Source organism: Vulpes lagopus, chromosome 12 (genome assembly GCF_018345385.1).
Source record: "Vulpes lagopus strain Blue_001 chromosome 12, ASM1834538v1, whole genome shotgun sequence".
Classification (NCBI taxonomy): domain Eukaryota; kingdom Metazoa; phylum Chordata; class Mammalia; order Carnivora; family Canidae; genus Vulpes; species Vulpes lagopus.
The window spans coordinates 53,055,213-53,074,693 of NC_054835.1; the positions used below are offsets into that span (position 1 = coordinate 53,055,213).

The 19,481-nt window shown below is 46.9% G+C and overlaps 1 protein-coding gene across 2 annotated transcripts in view; it reads right to left on the reverse strand.

Moving 5' to 3' along the window:
- Positions 1 to 19,481, reverse strand: part of SLC39A11 (solute carrier family 39 member 11) — a 328,137-nt gene that overhangs the window by 212,331 nt on the left and 96,325 nt on the right. Inside the window, exon 5 of one of the 2 annotated variants that reach the window (XM_041724574.1) lies at positions 11,375 to 11,495. In XM_041724574.1, the coding sequence (XP_041580508.1) occupies positions 11,375 to 11,495 (121 nt within the window). Of the gene's footprint in view, positions 1 to 11,353; positions 11,496 to 19,481 lie in introns of both variants that reach the window. The other variant, XM_041724573.1, reaches the window with a different exon arrangement.

A 19,481-nucleotide genomic window follows, 5' to 3' on the forward strand; every position in this document is an offset into this window, starting at 1 on the left:
GCCATCTGTTAAGCAGGCTCAGAGGTACCGCTGGCCTGCAGAAAAGGAGGAGAGAAGTTACCATGGCAACACCGAGCAGAAGGCTCAGGCCCCGTAGCTGAGCCCCAAGAAGGCACCTGCAGCCCCCTGAAGGCCACGCCAATGCTGCCCCTGCTAACCTGTGAGATTACCTAGTGGCCTGTGCCAGGGCTCTCACTCGCAAACTCCAAACTCCAGGATCTCAGGCCAGAAGCTGCTGCCCCAGGCTTTCAGGCCCAAGGAGCCTGACACGCAGAGGAGACCCTTCCCCCAGATGCCCTTGGTAGGCTCAGAGACAAGGCATCTTGGAGCAGGAAGGGGGGTCTCAGCAAGTTACTCAAACCCAAACTTCCACCACACTGCACAGGAAGCCCCTCTGGAACTTCCCTGACCACTGGTCACCTAGCCTGTACTTGAATCCTTCCAGTGACAGGCAGCTCAGCCCCCTGCACAATTCTTGTGCTTACCATTTCAACTTTCCTTCTCTGAGCTAACACATTGTTCTATCTCCTGAACAGAGAAAAAGGGAAGATGAGCAAAGCTAATGAACCATGAGCCCAGGTGACTACCACAGCCCCAGACTCCTCTACGTCCTTGCTCTTACACAAACACATATACACACACACATTCTCTCCTCCTTACCTCCTGGTTCTCTATAATTTTTTCACATCTATCTTATGGTATATTTTTTCTTAACCACACATCTACGTTTCTTTAATGTGTTTAGGGGTTTCCTTTTCCTCTGAGAAACCTCCTCTTCCAGCTTAGGGATAATCTGTTCTTTTCTAGTATGGCCACTCCAACCCTGAGCTGGCCCAAATGTAAATTCTGTACATCTGTCTGAGCACCCTGTGAGTATTATAGACCCGAATGTGCTCAATGATTGGAGAATCCATTTGCTAACCCAAAAGCTTTCTATACTTTTTAATATGGGCAGCAAAATCTCCACAATCTGGGGGAAAAAAAAAATCCCACATGCAGCCACCCTGAGCTCTTGGGCCACTGGTGTAGCTATCCTTATAGAATAATGATGACTAATATTCACTGAGGGCTTACAAAGCACTAAGCACTATTCTTTAAAAAAAAAAAAAGTTTTATTTATTCATGAGACACACAGAGAGAGAGAGAGGCAGAGACATAGGCAGAGGGAGAAGCAGACTCGCCACAGGTAGCCTGATGCAGGACTCGATCCCAGGACCCCGGGATCATGACTTGAGCCAAAGGCAGATGCCCAGCCACTAAGTCATCTAGGTGCCCCACTAAGCACTATTCTAAGCATTTTACACATATCATTCTCACCTCACTTCACAACAGCTCCATGAGGTAATTACTGTTACCCCGATTCTGGAGAGAGAAACTGAAGGAGAAAAAGGTTATGAAGGTTGCCCAATGTCTACTTCTAAAGGGTAGAGCCAGAATTCAAACCCAGTCCCACTGTAGAACCTATTTTCTGGCCCATCCCAACTCCATATCATTTCTGTATTGTGACATCTCTTAGGAACCTGGTGCCTTTTCAGATCTGTAATGCCTTTCATCTACCATAAACTTATAGATAGGGCAGCCCAGATGGCTCAGCTGTTTATCGCCACCTTCGGCCCAGGTCATGGTCCTGGAGACCTGGGATCGAGTCCCACATCAGGCTCCCTGCATGGAGCCTGCTTCTCCATCTGCCTGTCTCTCTCGCTCTCTCTCTCTCTCTCTCTCTGTGTCTCTCATGAATAAATTAATTAAATTTAAAAAAAAAAAACCTTATAGACAACACCATACCTAATAGTGAAAGACTGAATGCTTTCTCCTTAAAATTAGGCAAGAAGGTCTACTCTTATCACTCTATTCAACAATGTACTAGAAGTCATAGCCAGTGCAAATAAGACAAGAAAAAGAAATAAAAGTCATACAGGTTGGAAGTAATAAAGTGGTCACTATTCATAGACAGGACACAGAAAATCCCAAGGAATCTACAAAAAACCTTAGGGCTAAAAAAATGAGGAATCTACAAAAAAACCTTAGGGCTAAAAAATGAGCTTAGCCAGGTTGCAGGAAGAAGACTAACACACAAACACACAAAAAAGCAATTATATTTCTGTAAAATAATGATAAACAATCAGAAGTCAAAATTTAAAATACAATAGCATTTACAATAGCACTATGCAAGGAAATACTCAGGTATAAATCTAACCAAATATGTAGGATATATATGCTGCAAACCACAAAATGCTGATAAAAGAAACCCAAGACCACTTAAATAAATGGAAAAATATACCATGTTTATGAAATAGAAGACTAATATAAAGATGTCAATTTTATCCAAATTGAATTATAGAGTCAATGCAATCCCACCCAAAAGCTAATCAGGATCTTTTGGTAAATTTTAATAAACTGATTCTAAAATTGGTATATAAAGGCAAAGGAACTGGCATAACCAAAACAACTTAGAAAAAGAACAAAATGGGAGGACATATAACATCTGATTTTGAGACGTATGATGAAGCTACTATAATTAAGAGAGTGTGATATTGGTAAAAGGATAGGCACATAAACTAAAGAAGCAGAAATCTAATCTAGAGTCCAAAAATAGACCCATACAAATACAATTAATTTTTTACAAAAGCATAAAGTCAATTCAATAGAGAAAGGTCAGTCTTTCAATACATAGTGCTGCAACAATTGAATGTCCATATGGAAAAAGCTGAACCTCATACTGTACCCCACTCCTCATCTAAAAGTAAATAAATAATTCAAAATGAAGGGCTCCATGTGGGAGCACCCAGGACATCCTCAACACCCACTTATGGAACTGTCAGAAGCTTCCGTATGTTTCATTAAACCCTATAAAATGGCCCATTTGTTTTCCAAGATTTGAATCTCCCTGAGGGCTCCATGTCTCCTGACTGTTTTTATATGTACAACGGGAGTATCCTTATGGGAAAGAACATAATCAATATTTACTATGGTTGACTTGAGCAAACCTGACCAAGGGTTGCTGAGGATCGGTGCTGTGAAATCACCAGGGGAGCTCGATCTGATGGCAAAGACGACAGACTTCTGACCCACTGTATCTAAGAGTTGCAAGAGACATCTTCTGCATCCTCTCCCGCCATTCCCAGTGAACACCTCTGCCTCCCCTACCAGCTGATGATTAGTTTGGGATAATCACAAAGTCGAGGAGTCCTGAGAGTTAGTTCTGTCTGGGATGATCAGCTAGAAGTCATTGGCACATCCCTCAATAGCTCCAGTTCCAAAATGCTACAACGCTTAAAATCGTGTTTCATTGAGACAACTGATTTAGTTTTAAGACACTTGTAGCTATTTCCTTTCTCCAGCCCTAGGAGGGGAAATGCACTAGAGAGAAGAAGGAAGAACAAAATACCATAATGTGCACAACCTGAAGAAGACGTAGGAGGCCAAAGAGACCCCATGCATGCGTGTGCTAACAACCTGGGTGAAATGGAGCTCATCACGGACTTCTTCTCTGTAAGGCAAGATTGCACTGACCCCATCCCCGATCTAGAGTCATTGGTGTTGACTACGTGGATTCAAACTCCACTCCTCATGCTCTCCATCAGCCCCTATATCCTCTATGAGTGCTTGTCTCAGGGAGTGTCATGTCCCAGTTCTGTGGGCTCACCACTAGCTCCCATTCTTTGTTAGGCACTTATCATAGCAGGCCAAGGGAGGAGATAAATAAACCAACAATGGAGTGAATACATCCAAGGGACTCCTTAGGATCTTACATACTTGAAACCAAAGTGCCAACACTGTGATTCTCCAGCTGAAGGGGCTTCTGCAAAAAGTCTCCTCTGAAAAACAAAACATGACGATATGAAGGGAGCCCAGGTTGCGTGGCTTTGGCAGCAGCCCCCTCCATCTCTGGGTAGGAGTATCCTAACGGGGCTGGCACTGCCCAAGCCACTTGTCTGCTGTTTCCTAAAAGCACATTAAAAACACATTTCCCAGTTTAATGGACTTATGCGCTGAAATGAATGTGTCAGAACTCTTATAAATATGATAGAACCTGCTACCCCAGCAAATGTTAAATTTTGCATAAGGAGACAGTATCCCTAACTCCTCAGTAGACACTTAATGAATATTTCAAACAAAGAGCCCTGGCAGCTGCTGTACAGGTCCCTGATGAATTAAATGGATTTTTATTACTGCTAGGATTAGCTCTTCTTGTCTCCTCTCCTTTTCTCTTCTCTCCCTCACTCGTGTGTGACAAACAAGCTCCTCCAAGACTAACCAAGTTCCCGGAGCCTGGTCATGGAATGATCAGAGGAGGGGACTGGTCAGCATCCTGGGTTAAAAAAGCATCCTCCCAAAATTCCTCGTCCACCCAGGACCTCAGAATGTGACCTCACTTAGAGACGGAGTTGTGGATGTAATTAGTTAAGAGGTGGTCATACTAGATTAGGGTGGGTCCTCAATCCAACAACTGGGGTCTTTACAGGAGAGAGGAGAGGGGGATTCGGACACAGACACACAAGGACAAGGCCATGTACCTATAGCGGCAGGGACTGGGGGTTGAGGAGGCGGGATGCAGCCACAAGCCAAGGAACGCCAGAGTCTCCAGAAGCTATCAGAGCCTTTAGAGAGAGTGTGGCACTACTGACACTAATTTCAGACTTCTAGCCTCCAGATCTGGAGAGTAGGAATTTCTGTGGTTTGAAGCCACCAGTTTGCAGTACGGCATTAACGGTGGGCCTAGCAAGCGAATACCCTCAGGACAGCACGTCTACACGTTCACTTGTGCATTCCTATGGATCTCCCCCAAAGTTACGTGAGCCCATCATCTCCAGGGCTGGCTAGCTTTTTCCCGCCCCTTTAATTTCACTAGCACCGACGGCACACCTGCCCACAGCCTTACATCAGACCTCAGATCACCTGGCTTACTTTCTTGGCGCTGTTTTCACCCTTATTCAGCCCTCTTCCGTACCACTTTCTCTGTGGCCCCAGCGCATCAGCTTCGAGTCTAACAGACTAGGAGACAGAAATATAGTGAGAGGACCTAAAAGACAGAAATAAGGCGGAACCTGGGTGGCTCAGTGGTTGAGTGTCTCCCTTCAGCTCAGGTGGTGATCCTGGGGTCCTGGGATTGAGTCCCGCCATCGGGCTCCCTGCATGGAGCCTGCTTCTCCCTCTGCCTGTATCTCTGCCTCTCTCTCTCCCTCTCTCTCTCTCTCTCTCTCTCTCTCTCTCTGTGTGTGTGTGTGCATGTCTCTCATGAATAAATAAATAAAATCTTAAAAAAAAAAAAAAGGAGAACCCTGTTCTCTTGCCACCTGGTATTCCTTTAGGCTGATTACAGGCCACGGGAAGATGACTTTTTCAAAGTTGCCAAGTGCTGCTATGGGCTGAGTCATGTGCCCCTTAGACTCCTGTGTTGAAGCCTTAATCCCTGTATCCCAGAATGTAATTGTGTTTGGAGACAGGATCTTTCAAGAAGTAATTAGGTTAAAATGAGGTCACTAGGGTGGGTCCCTAATCCAATCCGACTGGCAAGGAGAGATAAGGACACCACGGGCACACACAGCAGGGAGACCACGTGAGGGCCCAGGGAGAAAATGATCACCTACAAACCAAGGAGAGGGGCCTCAGAGGAAACCAGCCCAGGCGACATCTTGACCTCAGACTTCCAGTCTCCAGAACTGGGAGGAAGTAGGTTTCTGCTGTTTAAGCCACCCCCAATCTGTGCAATTTTGTTATGGCAGCCGGAGCAGATTTAACCAAGTGCCAAACTGCCTCTAAGCCCAGGCCTTGTGAAAATGCACTCCCCAAATGACTGCCTAGCTTAGGAAAAGGCACAGGGGCAGGAAAAGTGCTACTCGAGTGTAGTGTTCAACGTCAGGTGAAATACAATGCTCTTCAGAAGCACAAGAATCTGGAAAAGGTATGCACCTAATAACGTTTCCAGGAGCTGGGACATGCTGTCACTCATACCACCCATCGGAGCCCTGTCCAAGGGGGTATTTATGTTTTACCTCCTTTTTTTATTCAATGTCCACGATGCTAAAGCACTCCCGGTGATTATTTTTATTGAACACTTTGCTCTTCCTCCTTCTGCAAAATATTTTCCTATTTCCCTGCATTAAGATGTGCCACATTTTAATAGCTCCAGTGCTGTTGCCACGTGCTGGCAGGTTTGGTTCATTCCCAGCCTTTTAATGAAGAAACCCAGGTTACAGGCCCTAGTCCAGAAAGGAGGTAGCAATGCCAGGACCTGCCTATGTTCCAGGCTCCAGACAATCTCAGGTCAGGAGAAGACTTTATTTTTTTTTTTTTTAAGATTTTATTTATTTATTCATGAGAATACACAGAGAGGAGAGAGAGAGAGGCAGAGACACAGGCAGAGGGAGAAGCAGGCTCCATGCGGGGAGCCTGACATGGGACTCAATCCCAGGACTCCAGGATAATGCCCTGGGCTGAAGGCAGACACTAAACCGCTGAGCCACCCAGGCTGTCCCAGGAGAAGACTTTAAAGCGTTCCCTAGGGACACCTGGGTGGCTCAGTGGTTGAGGGTCTGCCTTTGGCTCAGGGCGTGATCCCGGGATCCTGGGATCAAATTCCACATTGGGTTCCCTGCAGGGAGCCTGCTTCTCCCTCTGCCTCCGTCTCTGCCTCTCTCTGTTTGTCTCTCATGAATTAATAAAATCTTAAAAATAAATAAATAGATCTATAAAGTGTCCTTTAACAAATCAGTTACGGGCTGGTGGGTAGGGGAAGGAGTCTAGTTGCTAAAACCACATACCAACACATTAAATTTACATTAAAAATTGTGAAGTGATTCTTTAATCTTTAGAGGTCTTACTGATAAAGTGTCAAAGTTACTCATATACATCTCATGACAAACCTAACACACTATGTTAGAGACCTGATTACAAAGAAACATTCAGAATTTCTCCTAGGAGCTATATCTGATGCCCGATAGATGTAAGTTTACTAAATTTGACTCTCAGTATGGGTGACAGAAAGAGCATCCCCTTCAAGGAAGATGCTAAATATATGGAAGAAGAAAGAAGTGATTGTCACAGGAGCTTGGAAGCTGTTTAAATAAGTCTTCTCTGGGCGCCTGGGTGGCTCAGTGGGTGAGCATCTGCCTCCTGCTCAGGTCATGATCCAGGGTCCTCATATGGGGTCCCGCATGGGGCTCCCTGCTCAGCGGGGAGTCTGCTCCCTCTGCCTCTGCCCCTCCCCACTACTTGTGTCCTCTCTCTAGATCTCTCTCTCAAGTAAACAAATTATATATATATATATATATATATATATATATATATATATATATATTTTTTTTTTTTTTTTTTAAGTCCTTTCTGCTTCCCTAGGATTAGGCTACTGCAAGGAATTTCGGTGCCGAGGTAGTCTAACCATTGGGAGTTGAACACACGCGGATGGACTTCTAGACAGAACTGGTAGCGGTCTCCCGAGAAGGGATTTCTCCCTGCAGTGCCCTCCCCTAGCACCCCACCCCTATCGAAAAATATAAAACCGCCAAAGGCCAACCAGTGTCAAAATCCACCTAGGAGGTTCACCATCCCGCTAGGGAAACTGTCCCCAGTTAAAATGCAAACGCCTGAGCAGGAGTAAAACACTGTCGATTGCTGGGTACCTCCAGGCTCAGCAGTTTTATCTGTTCCCAGAGGTGCCTAAGGCAGGATGTTTAACTGGGAAAACAGGGGAGAGTCCTAGGTTAAAAGAGGACAGTATGATACCTGGAGGACAAATGAAGGTATCCTGAGGACAGAGAAGGGCATCGGAGAACACCTGAACTCCATCCTGCTTCTGAAGGGATGAGCCCAGTAAGTGCTAATCTGGGGGTCCCGTGCTTGGGAACCTGCAGTCAGAAGAGGCAAATTCTCCCAAGATCAGATCTGTCTCCGCAGGAGGATTCTATCCAACAAGTCAGTAGCATAACCAAGAAGGAATTCGAGATTTCAGACTAAGATACAAATAAATGTTGCTGGTGGGCTGGTGATAGCAGCTCATGCAAACCTATAACCCACTTAATGCTAGGTCTGTGTCGCTTTCATTTTGCAAAACATGCCTTCTAATTGGCCAGGCCATCTAGTTAGACTTATGCCTGCCAGGCAAGTTCTCCTATTATAAAAGAAAAGGGCATTAAGGAAAAAAATCTGTTTCTAACTAGAGTTTCTTATACCTTATGCTTTCCTGACTCAAGTCCTCTCCGACAAGCTTTGGAAAAGTTTATGGACAATAAACAGGTGCCACTTCCTAACTAAATAATTTCCCAAATTAAATCCACCTCTTTACCAGAAAATAATACCTACTCCCATTCCTTCCACGGATACACAGAATTATAGACAATTCTCCATCTGCCCAATGCTAATGGATCAATGGAAAAAAATACCTCACTCCTGAAAAAAAGAGTTTCAACATCTGCCCTCAGAACAAACAACAGACTGAAATGGGTAGTTAACTATTAGTAAAAAAAAAAAAAAAAATGGCCTGATTCACTTTTTTACTATCGTCCTTGAACCTAGAGGGATTACTAGTGAAAGAAAGAAAGAAAGAAAGAAAGAAAGAAAGAAAGAAAGAAAGAAAGAAAGAAAGAAAGAAAGAAAGAAAGAAAAAAGAAAGAAAAATTGAACTGAATGGGGAAGGTTCACACACACACACACAAAAAAAAAACCACCCCAAGATCTAGATGAATATCAGGGGTCATGAAGCCAATCTGAAGTGTGATGGATGTTATAGACCATTGGCTTGTAAAAACATGTATTATTTGGCATAAAATGGCATGAGATACATGAACCCTTTGGTGCCCATTCATGGACCCCAGATGCACGGAACCTCTGGCCTAATTTCCAGAAATTACTCAACAATATAATTGCCCACAGGGACATACCTACAAAAAGGCTCTCTGCCACATTCTTTATAAAAGCAAATGACCGGAAACAACCTACAACACCATCAAGAGGGGACTAATTAAGGAAGATCATGGCCAGTAACAAGAGAGGGATGAATCTCTGAGCATCCCAGGAAACAAAGGCCAAAACAGGTTGCTCGCTGAAAAACATGAGGTAAGAAACAATGGGCTAAGCATGACCGTATAAACATAATATTTCTGAACAGATACACAGGAAACTAGAAACTGTGTGTGTGCCTGAGATGGAAGCCTGGACCATAACTTCAAGCCTGGGTCTGAAGTTGGAAGAAAAATTAACTTTTCTATTTTTAATCCGTGTTATTACTTTTTTAATTAAAAGAAAATTTGTTGGAGAGAGATAAATAAATAGCTGAATCGAGAGAAAGACAGAAAGATTGGTGGTTTTAAAAGAACTTCTGGTCCAGCTAAGTCCCAAAATATCCCCAGCCTTGAGAATAGTTGATCTCGTAAAACATTTGGCACCAAGACATAAATAGGAAAGTATCTCATAAATGCTTTCCCCAGCTCGGCGGGGCTGCTGCCACCGCTCAGAAGAGCTGAACCTTCTCTCCCACACTGTGGCTTTTCTGGCTTTTCCTCTCGCTGAACCAATTATGGAACATTATAACAGCAGCACCAATATTATTTTTTAAAGGCTGATGTTATTCACTAAATACTCATTAAGCTGATCTCCTTGCTCCATTTACACCCAGCTTAAGGGCAGATCCAGATGGCACAAATAATGCATATTTGGGCTTGATCTGCATGCGGCCGGTCAGCAAATAGCCATTATCAGCTTGAGAGTCTCCAATTGCCTGACACCCACAGCTGTGTCCAGGTGTGCAGAAGAGCGACCTTTATGGAGATGGCCGGGCTCCCTGAGGTTCAGCAAACCATTTTTGTGATGGTTTTGCATCTTTGCATCTTTGCCTTTGCACCTGACCACTTAGCAACAGCAACCGAGGGTAGCTCAGTAACGGGCTGTGCCTCGGTGTTCCTGAGCAGAGAGGATGGGACTGCATCTCCCTGCCACATAGCCCTCCCTCCCTTCACTGATTCACCCTGGGTTGCCAGGAAGATCCAAGAGTCCCGGGAGGCTCTCCTGCACAGCCAACTCCCCTGGCCCTAGGTTCTTATGGGCCCACTGGACAAGGTCTATCAAGGGGAATGCCACTGTTTACCCTTTTTGATTGACGGGCTATGAACCCTTACCCTCACCCCCATCCCGTTGCCTTAAAGATAAAAAAATGAGTTAGAATAAAATCTGGCCAACTTTTTCATCCCAGAGAAGATTCAGAATGAGGACTTTTATAAAGTCTTCAGAGGGCTACGCAAGAGGGCCAGCATAGTAAGAGTTGCCAGAAGCTTTTGTCTCTGTGTTCCCAGGGTTGGGCATGAAAAATGAAAAGCTTTCTAGAGGACAGCACCCTGTCCTGGTCTCCAGATAGTTCCCAACTCTCCAAAGAAGGGGAACAGAAGAAAACACCCAAGTCGCTCTGATTTGAGTATGAATGGTGTATGGGATTGGAGACAGGGCGCAGAATTTTTGTGCTAACCCTCTTTTACGTGGGCTGATGTTAGATGAGTTGGCACTTCCTGTTAACATCCCACCCAGGAAGTTGTAAGAGGCAGTGAGGATCAACCCAAGTGGGGAAGATACTCCACGAATAATTCGTGCAGGACCCCATCGGAACACAGATCGGCGAGAACGGGCATCGCTATAACTTCTGTACATTGAGTCCCCCTGAGGCCTAGAGATTGTCTGAGCCTACACTCAGAGAAAAGATCAAATTAAAATACCTCCCGGAAACACGAAAGGACTGTTCCCCTCTTGAATCACTAAGGCAAAGACCTGTCGCCTGTTTCTCCCCGATTCATTCAAGAGAGAATTCTGTGCAAGAGGGGAGGCACCCCGTTCCCAGCATCCTTTTTCTGGTTTTAGTCTCCAAGTCTATGGTCTACAGAAGAAGTGGGGAAGGCAGGGGAGGCACACATTTTACAGCATGGGAATTTGATAAATTCAAAGGGATAGAATGGCATCCACCTCTCCTCATGCTACGTGGGCCTTAAATTAGCCAAATGCCCTGATTGAGCGAGTGATGATGATGAGGCAAGGAGGGGCAGTCCTATCCTGAGACTGGGAAATGGGGAGACGGAGGCACAAATGCCAGATGCTGTAACCCAAATGAGCCCAGGCCCATCTGAGGGGTCCCTGTCTACTTGGCCATGCCTGGGAGACAAAGAGAAGGCCCTGTGAGCTCCCGTGTGGCAAGCCAGTGGTCTGGAGAACAACAGGAAAGGAAGGCACGGGGCCGAACACCAGCTCAGCCCTGTGCAATGCTGGGGTAAGTAATCTGGAAGGACAGAACACTGGCCATTTCGCTCATCGTTCCTCTGCCACCAGACCCAAGCCTATGCTGCCTAACTCAGCCCAGGGTCTGCAGGGAGCTTGCCTGAAAGAAGCCCAGCTCTACCTATCCGGATGGAAAGTTCACTCTCAGGGAAGAGCAGCCTGGGACCCTCAGTGTCAGACTTCTTCGTCAACGCAGGGGCGAAGTTCAGTGCCAGGGCCGTCGGGGGGTCCTCTGCTGCACCCTGAAACAAGAAGCAGTGGCGTCACTGTAACACCCCCACTACCTTCACTCCCCAGACCCCTCCAGCTCAGAGCTGCCCAGGCAGCCTGCCAGTCTCTACCAGACGTGCCAGGGCTGGGCCAATGCCAGACCCAGATGTCAGGCCGGGCTGGCTCACAAGGATGACAACAAGCTTTCAGGTTGTAGAGCTTTTGGGATGATAAAAACTCTGAGATCTGAGGGTCAATCGATGCTGATCTGAGAAACGGGAAAAACACATACAGGGAAAGATGGGGCCCCATCCTGTGGACAAGGGACCCAAAGGACTCAGCCCTTGAACTGTCCGAAGAAGCCTACGTGGCAGGTTCTCTCGGACAACAGCTGTGCTACCGGGACAAGGTCAACATTTGTAGGAACTGACCACCTTCACGTTTCTCATGAGATCCAAAAGAGAAAAGATACAAACAAAGGTACCTCAAAAGAAGGAAACAATGACAGTCTCAGGGACCCAACATATTTGGAGTAAAGTCCAGATGGACCTTAAGACAGCCATGTGGCCCTTGTGCTTTGTCTGTAGCTAGTTAAGGAGACTGTCTTTGCATTAGGTAGGCAAAACTTTGTTTTTAAACATCTGCATGTTTAGTTAACAAATGGTTATAGACTGCCAACTTTGTGGCTACTTGGTGAACAAGACAAAGTCACAGCCTCTCATGGAGCCTATGTTCTGGGAGGAACAGATAAATGAATCCATAATGGGGCCAAGCTTCTCTTCCATGGAAACCCACTGACCCTGCTGACTGACTGCTTACTCAGGATCCCAAAGGAAATGAGGAAGATGGGTAAGCACCCCCAAAATGGCTTTCATCCTCCAGTTTCATCCAAACATGCTGATGCTAGTTGCTAAGGGAAGGAAGGTGAGTAGATCACTTAAATGGGGAAAAAAAAAAAAAAAAGATACTTTCTGAAATCCAGGCAAAAATAGTTCCAAATAGAAGTTTCCATTTAAAATACATGTCTCTAGTACGGCAGAGAAGACTGGTGATCCAGTCCTTGTAATGCATCCGTTTATAAGCAACTACTAAAATTCTTGGTTAAGCCTCTTTCATGAAGGAAGTTTCATCAAAGTCATGCCTGGCTGTGTCTTACACACACACACACACACACACACGTACACACGCACACAGGCACGCACGTGCATGCACACACATTTCTTGTCCAGTGTCACTGTGGATCAGGAGTAGAAAGAGAATCTAATAATTCAGGTATTTTAATTCATTATTTCTTTCCAACTACATGTTTGAAAATGAAAACACAAGCCCTTCTTCTCACGTCTTCCCATTTGTCCAATACATCGATACTGTACTAATCGTTTTATTTGCAACATCCTCCATCACACATTAAAGAAGGGGGCCAGGGCACCTGGGTGGCTCAGTGGTTGAGCATCTGCCTTTGGCTCAGGTCGTGATCCCAGGGTCCTGGGATCGAGTCCCACATCACGCTCCCCACAGGGAGCCTGCTTCTCCCTCTGCCTGTGTTTCTGCCTCTCTCTGTGTCTCTCATGAATAAATGAATGAGATATTTTAAAAATAAATAAAATTAAAATAAAGAAGGGTGCCAACACCTCCTTGAACCTTGTTGTAAAGAGGGAGAAAAAAGCTTCATGGCCTTGTTTGAACTTCCCCCTCCTTTGGGTCCTCGGTCCCCTTATGGAGTCCCAGTGGCTGCAGGATCTCCCCTACTCTGTCCCTGGGAGGAGCACAAAGAGAGGCAGCCTGTCACACCATATCACAGTCAAGGTTGGCGGTACAGATGGACAGACTCGTGGGGACAGAAGGGGCTTTGAGGGGGCCAGTCTCTCCCCCTGTAGAAACTCCCTCTTGGCACCCCCGAGTGACAGCTGGTGCCTATGCTGTGCCATGGGCCAGCTAGTCACAGCTCTTTGTTTGTTTATATGCTTTAATTATTTCTAATTCTATGCCTCACGCTGACATCTGAGGAATTACTGCAGCAAGAAAAGACGTGTTTCACTACGTGATGGTGATTCGGCTGATTTTCCTTCCTTTGTCTTCCTTAATAATGTGATTTTTTTTTTTTTATAATGTGATTGATGCATAACTGGGGAAAGGATATGGAAAGAGAACCATTTCATTACAGCAGAAATGCCACAGCATGCGGACGCTCGATGTGGCTTATCTGGCCCATTTAGCAAGGTGCAGCTCGGAGAGACCTGGTTGTAACTGAGAACCTTGGTTTTTCGGCCTCAGTGATTCTGTGGCCCAGGGAGGGGCAGGGGCGGGGGACACTGGAGATGGGCACTTTATCTGTGCAGGGGTTGAGGAGGGGAATGGTACTGGAATCTAATGGGCAGAAGAGGGGTGGGGGCTGCTAAAGATCCTAATTGCACAGGACAGCCCCCCCAACAAAGAGCGACCTGGACAAATGTCACCAGGCTGAGGCTGAGGAACACTTAGAATGATTTAGGATGCTCAGGGCCCCCAAAGCTCCACATCTTGTCAGGAACACTGGAAACTCACAGACCCTCTTTTTTTTTTTTACTGTGAAGATAAGAATTTTGCCACTTTTTCTAGGAAGACTGCCTTGCCTGCCTTCGTGTCTCTGGCAAATTCTTTCTTTTTTTTTTTTTTTTTAAGATTTTATTTATTTATTCATGAGAGACACAGAGAGGGAGAGAGAGAGAGAGAGGCAGAGACACAGGCAGAGGGAGAAGCAGGCGCCATGTGGGGAGCCCGATGTGGGACTCGATCCCAGGTCTCCAGGATCACCCCCTGGGCCGAAGGCAGACGCTCAACTGCTGAGCCACCCAGGCGTCCCTCCTTTACCATTTTATCCCACCTGCAACTTCACTTAGAAGGTGTCCTTCTAGGGGCACCTGGGGGCTCAGGCAGTTAAGTATCTGCCCTCGGCTCAGGTCATGATCTCAGGGTCCCAGGATGAAGCCCCTCTTTGGGTTCCCTGTTCAGCGGGGAGTCTGCTTCTCCCTCTCCCTCTGTTCTCTCTCTCTCTCAAATAAATAAATAAAATCTTAAAAAAGAAGAGGAAGAAGAAGAAGAAGAAGAAGCAGTAGTAGTAGTAGTAGTCGTTGTCGTCGTCGTCATCCTTCGAAAAGCTAAACAAGGCACTTGACGGGATGAGCACTGGGTGTTATACTACATGTTGGCAAATCAAACTCCAATAAAAAAAATATACAAAATAAATAAAAATTAAAAAACAAAAATAAATAAAAATAAAAGCTAAACGAGGGCCCAGCATATCCCACCTGTCCCAGCCCCTCCATGAGCCCCTTCGAAGGCCTGGGGCCAGCTGTGCAGCAGGAGAGCCACCGGGGGCGTCCAGAGTGAGGCCGAGGATAGCTTCCACGGCCCATGCCTGGCAACGCTCCCCACGCGTCTCTGGGCCCAGACAGCGGCCGGCCTCCAGCGCTCCTTCCAGACTCACTCTCAAGGCTGATGAGGAAAACAGAAATAGAAATACATCCCTCGGAATTTCAAGGAATGGCCCCTGGGGGAGATGCTAATGCTGCTTTGGTGGCTTTATCATAACACCCGGGAAAGTGGGGGGAAAGTCAGGAAGCCCCTGTGGGACCATCCTGCAGGATATGACCCTACTCCTCACTCCCTGGAGCCCCGTCTGCTCCCCGAGTGCACACACTGCAGGTGGAGGGGGCACTGCTTTGAACACAACCTGGGCTGGTGCACCGGTGACCAAGACCCCAGGGAGAAATTCCTCCTCTGCACCCTCCTCTTGCTTTGCTGATGGCAACACAGCCCTCTTTACTTGGTGTTATCACCACCTTACATTTCTGGGACTTTTATTTTCTTTTTTAATCTTCTGCAAAGCTTTTCCATTCGTGTTCCCCACTGCATCCTTGCCAGCCCTCTTACCTCAGCAAGGTGAGAGCATGATCCCTTCAGGGCAGACATTTGGCTAAAGCAAGCTGCTCTTGACTCTCAACCATCAGAGGGGGATGGGTCCCCCTCCCCTTTCTCTGGCAGTTTCGCTTGTGCAGTTTGGGGTTGCTGTGTCACCAAACATCAAGGTGCCAGACATGCAGGCTCCTTCCCAAAGTACAAGATTGATTTCTTCTGCACCAGCCCCTCCCCCAAGTCCGCCTCCAGCTCTTCCCAGACCCTCCCCATCCCCACCCTCCCCTCCGAATCCAGTGTGGCCCCAAAAGCAGGGAGGGGGCTGCTGGGAGGCACCAGGCAATACCACCCAGGCCCATGGAACTTGAGACTGCTGTCTTCTTGCAACAGAATTATTATTAATTATCATTATTATTATTAATGGCTCAAAGCAAGTGTCTGGTTCAGAACAAACACAGCAATTTCCACCCACTCTGGAAGGGCTGTGCAAGGGGGCAGGAGCTGGAGAATAATTAGCACTTTCCAGAAGCAAAAGAGAAGGAATGGAGAAGAAAGGAGAGAAGGAAGAAATAAAATCGGGGGAGGGCGGAGGAAAGCAGCCCCACAATATGCCTGATATGACAATGTAAAGGCTTCAGAAGATAATACATATATCTCCTCTAGGAAATACAGTCCGGGTGCCACTCATCAGGGTGTGCAATGCCAGGCATGAGGGAGGACAACCACTGGTCACTGAAGTTTCTGGAGCCCCAGAGAAATGAGCCCCACAAGGCAAAGCCCAGGGCACAGCCAAGAGGCTGCAGTCGTGCCCAGAAGAAGAAGTCTATCTGGGCAAATGGAAACCCCCTGCTGACCCACAGCTGGACACATGCCACTGGGAGCTAAAGCCCAGCAGCCCCCAAAACTCATTGCAGGCAGTTTGACACATTTGCTCCAACTCCCAATGGCCAACGTCTGCGTGGTCCCCTGTCTCTGGCTCATCTCCCACCAGGATGTCAACCGCTCTGAATAACTGTCAGGGGAGAGCAAAGTAGGCCGCCCCGTGATACTCATGGGGCACACTGCCTGCCATGTTCATTCAGGCTGGGGGAGTCCTGGGGTGACTCTGAGCTACCCCAACCCCATGGAGTCCGGTCTCGTTAACTGAGGTTGGCAAGCCGGTCAGGGCTCTCAAATGACGAGTGAAGGGAAAGGTCGGAGGATTAATTAGTGCCCCTGCCAGCCACCCAGACACAGCTAAAGCGAGGCAGTGTTCCACCCAACGGAGAAGGGAACAAGGGTCCGAGACAGGCTGCAGCCCCTCCCTGGGGACTCGGGGCGAGCTGATGCTAGGGCAGGTGCCTGGAGCCCCTGTGGGCTTTGCCTCCTCCCGCTGCCCAGCCTCTGCCTCCCATCATCCCCACTTAACCCAGACACACAAGGTGACGTTAAATAATTGATGCTGTTTTTATTACCGGGAAATTGCAGTCGTAATGACACTCGTAACACAATCTTAAATTATTCCACATAATGGAAAAAAAATTAAATGTCGCCCCTGATCGCCAGCCAGAATAGGGATGACACTTACATAATAGATGACCTTCTCTCCCAGGGAGCCCAGCAGCGGCCTGCTGCCCAGGACCTGGCTGGCCTAGGGTGACAAGTGGCTGGCCTCAAAGCAAACAGGGACACAGAATGGTAGAGACACTGAGGCAGAGGGTACAATCCTGCCTCCGGCTCCTTCAGGCAGGATGCTGCTGTCTTTCCTACCTCAGTTTACCTATGTGTTCAGGGATCATAAGTCATAACCAGGAGCCTTAAAGACAAGAAGACACAGCTCAAAGTACTTGGCTCCTGCTGGTTTGCCCTGCCCGAGCACACTAGGGTGGTAACTCAGCTTCAGTCCTCTCTCCCTCTGGCAACAGCACAGCATCCCATCGATGGCCAGCAGGGCAGGTTTCCAAGCTGGATGCTAGATACCTTTAAAATCTTGGCTGAAGAAGACTGAGCTTCCTCCTCCAGGAAGCCTTTCTAAACAGACCCAGCCTAGTTTGGGTTAAAAATGCCTCCCTCGAAATAAGTCAATCGGAGAAGGACAAACATTAAAGGGTCTCATTCATCTGGGGAATAAAAAAATAGTGAAAGGGAATAAAGGGGAAAGGAGAAAAAATGAGTGGGAAATATCAGAAAGGAAGACAGAACATGAGAGACTCCTAACTCTGGGAAATGAACAAGGGGTGGTAGAAAGGGAGGTGGGGGTGACCGGGTGATGGGCACTGAGGTGGGCACTTGATGGGATGAGCACTGGGTGTTATGCTACATGTTGGCAAATTGAACTCCAATACAAAAAAAAAAAAAAAATTCCTCCCTCTCGGGACACCAGGGTAGCTCAATGGTTGAGTGTCTGCCTTTGGCTCAGGTTGTGGTTCTAGAGTCCTGAGATCAAGTCCCGCATAGAGTCCCACATCGGGCTCCCCCCGAGGAGCCTGCTTCTCCCTCTGCCTATGTCTCTGTGTGTGTCTCTCATGAATAAATAAATAAAATCTTTTAAAAAAAAAAAAAGCCTTCCTCTCTGTGTGCCCCCTGGACATCCCACACATGCTCCTGTCACAACATTTACCAAACTGTGCACAGTAACTTGGAGCATCCTTGGCGACCTCAAGATCGTGGGATTCTCAAAGCAGGAGTCGCATCTTCTGGCTCTCCCATCGGGGCTCAGTACAGGGCCAATGTTCACTAACTCCGTGAATCTCCCAAGAATGAAACAATACTACAAAAATCTCCAAAGTGGGGGGGGGGGGGAATGTTGTGTGACAGACAACACAAAGACCCAGGTGACCACAAAACGTTTAGGTCTTGAGAGAGATGGAAGGGGGGATTCGTGTAGAATGAGAAAGAAAAGACTGGAAATATTCAAGGCAGTCTAGCTAATGGCAAGAAGTGGGGCTTCCCACTCACCTTCCCGCCTCCACTTCTGCCTTCCTGATGATGATGTATGATCCTCAACATCAGCCCTGAGACCACGTAAGGGGGGGTAGCCCCCAATCCTATGGTTTGCCACCCAAAGGCTCCATGTCCACTCCCCTTCCTGGCAGGAAGGCTCAGAGCAGGACGGCCCAGCTCGCACCCCTTGAAGTTAAGACCTCTCCGCTCTGAAGCCCATGACCCCTTCCAAGGCCACATCTTCCACCTTCCTCCCCATGTCCTCCCTGACCTCAGCCCAGAGCTTCACGATGGCAGAAGTTAATTACGGACCTCTAGCTATATTTAAGCTATGGAAGTCTGCTATTGCTCAGACTATCTTTTTAGGGACAAGGCCTTCTCCTATTTCTGATGCCAAATTACTATCCATAATCAAGCCTATTTAATCATATAAAACAGATTTTAACGTACCGCACAGGCTCTGCAAAAAGACACAGCTCTCTGAAAGCCTGCAAAGACAGCCCTCCAATAGCTGGCCCAGGTAAGTGGCTCTGTGCTTGTGTTCCCAGGAGCCACGTCTTCTGTGAGCATGGCTGACAAAGCGATGGGGGTTGGCAGATTTTCCAAGCCGTTAAGTGTTTTCTTCTAACTCACAATACAACTTTTCCTTAAAACAAAAATATAAATCTAAAGAAATGCAGATACCTAGGCATACTGAGGTATTTTCTTTGTAACCCTCAATGACTACCCATCACTTTTAACCTACTTCTCGGCCTACTCCTAGAATTCATTAAAATAGACCCATATGGGTGTATTTTACCCATATGGTGGTGATCCACACTGTGCCTTTTCTGGCTTCTCAACAGTCTGAGGACCCCCCCAGCTGGGCTTTCTCAAGCAACTCTTTCTTACCTATGTTCTCCTTTTGAAAGGTTTCAGATCTTACAGAAATCTGCTAAAAGATAAGACTTTTCTTTACAAGAAGAAGAAGAAGAGGAGGAGGAGGAGAAATGCATGTGTATCAGATACTTATTGCTTGGTAACAAAACACCCGAGAACTTAGTAGCTTAAAGCAATAATCATCATTGCTCATGAGTCTACAATCAATGGGGCACTGCTGCTGCTCTGCTGTCTAGGCTCAGTCAAGGTTGCCTGGACTCATGGCTCGCCCAGGGGTTGGATGGTCTAGGATGGCACATGCATCTGGCAGCCCACAGGCTGCT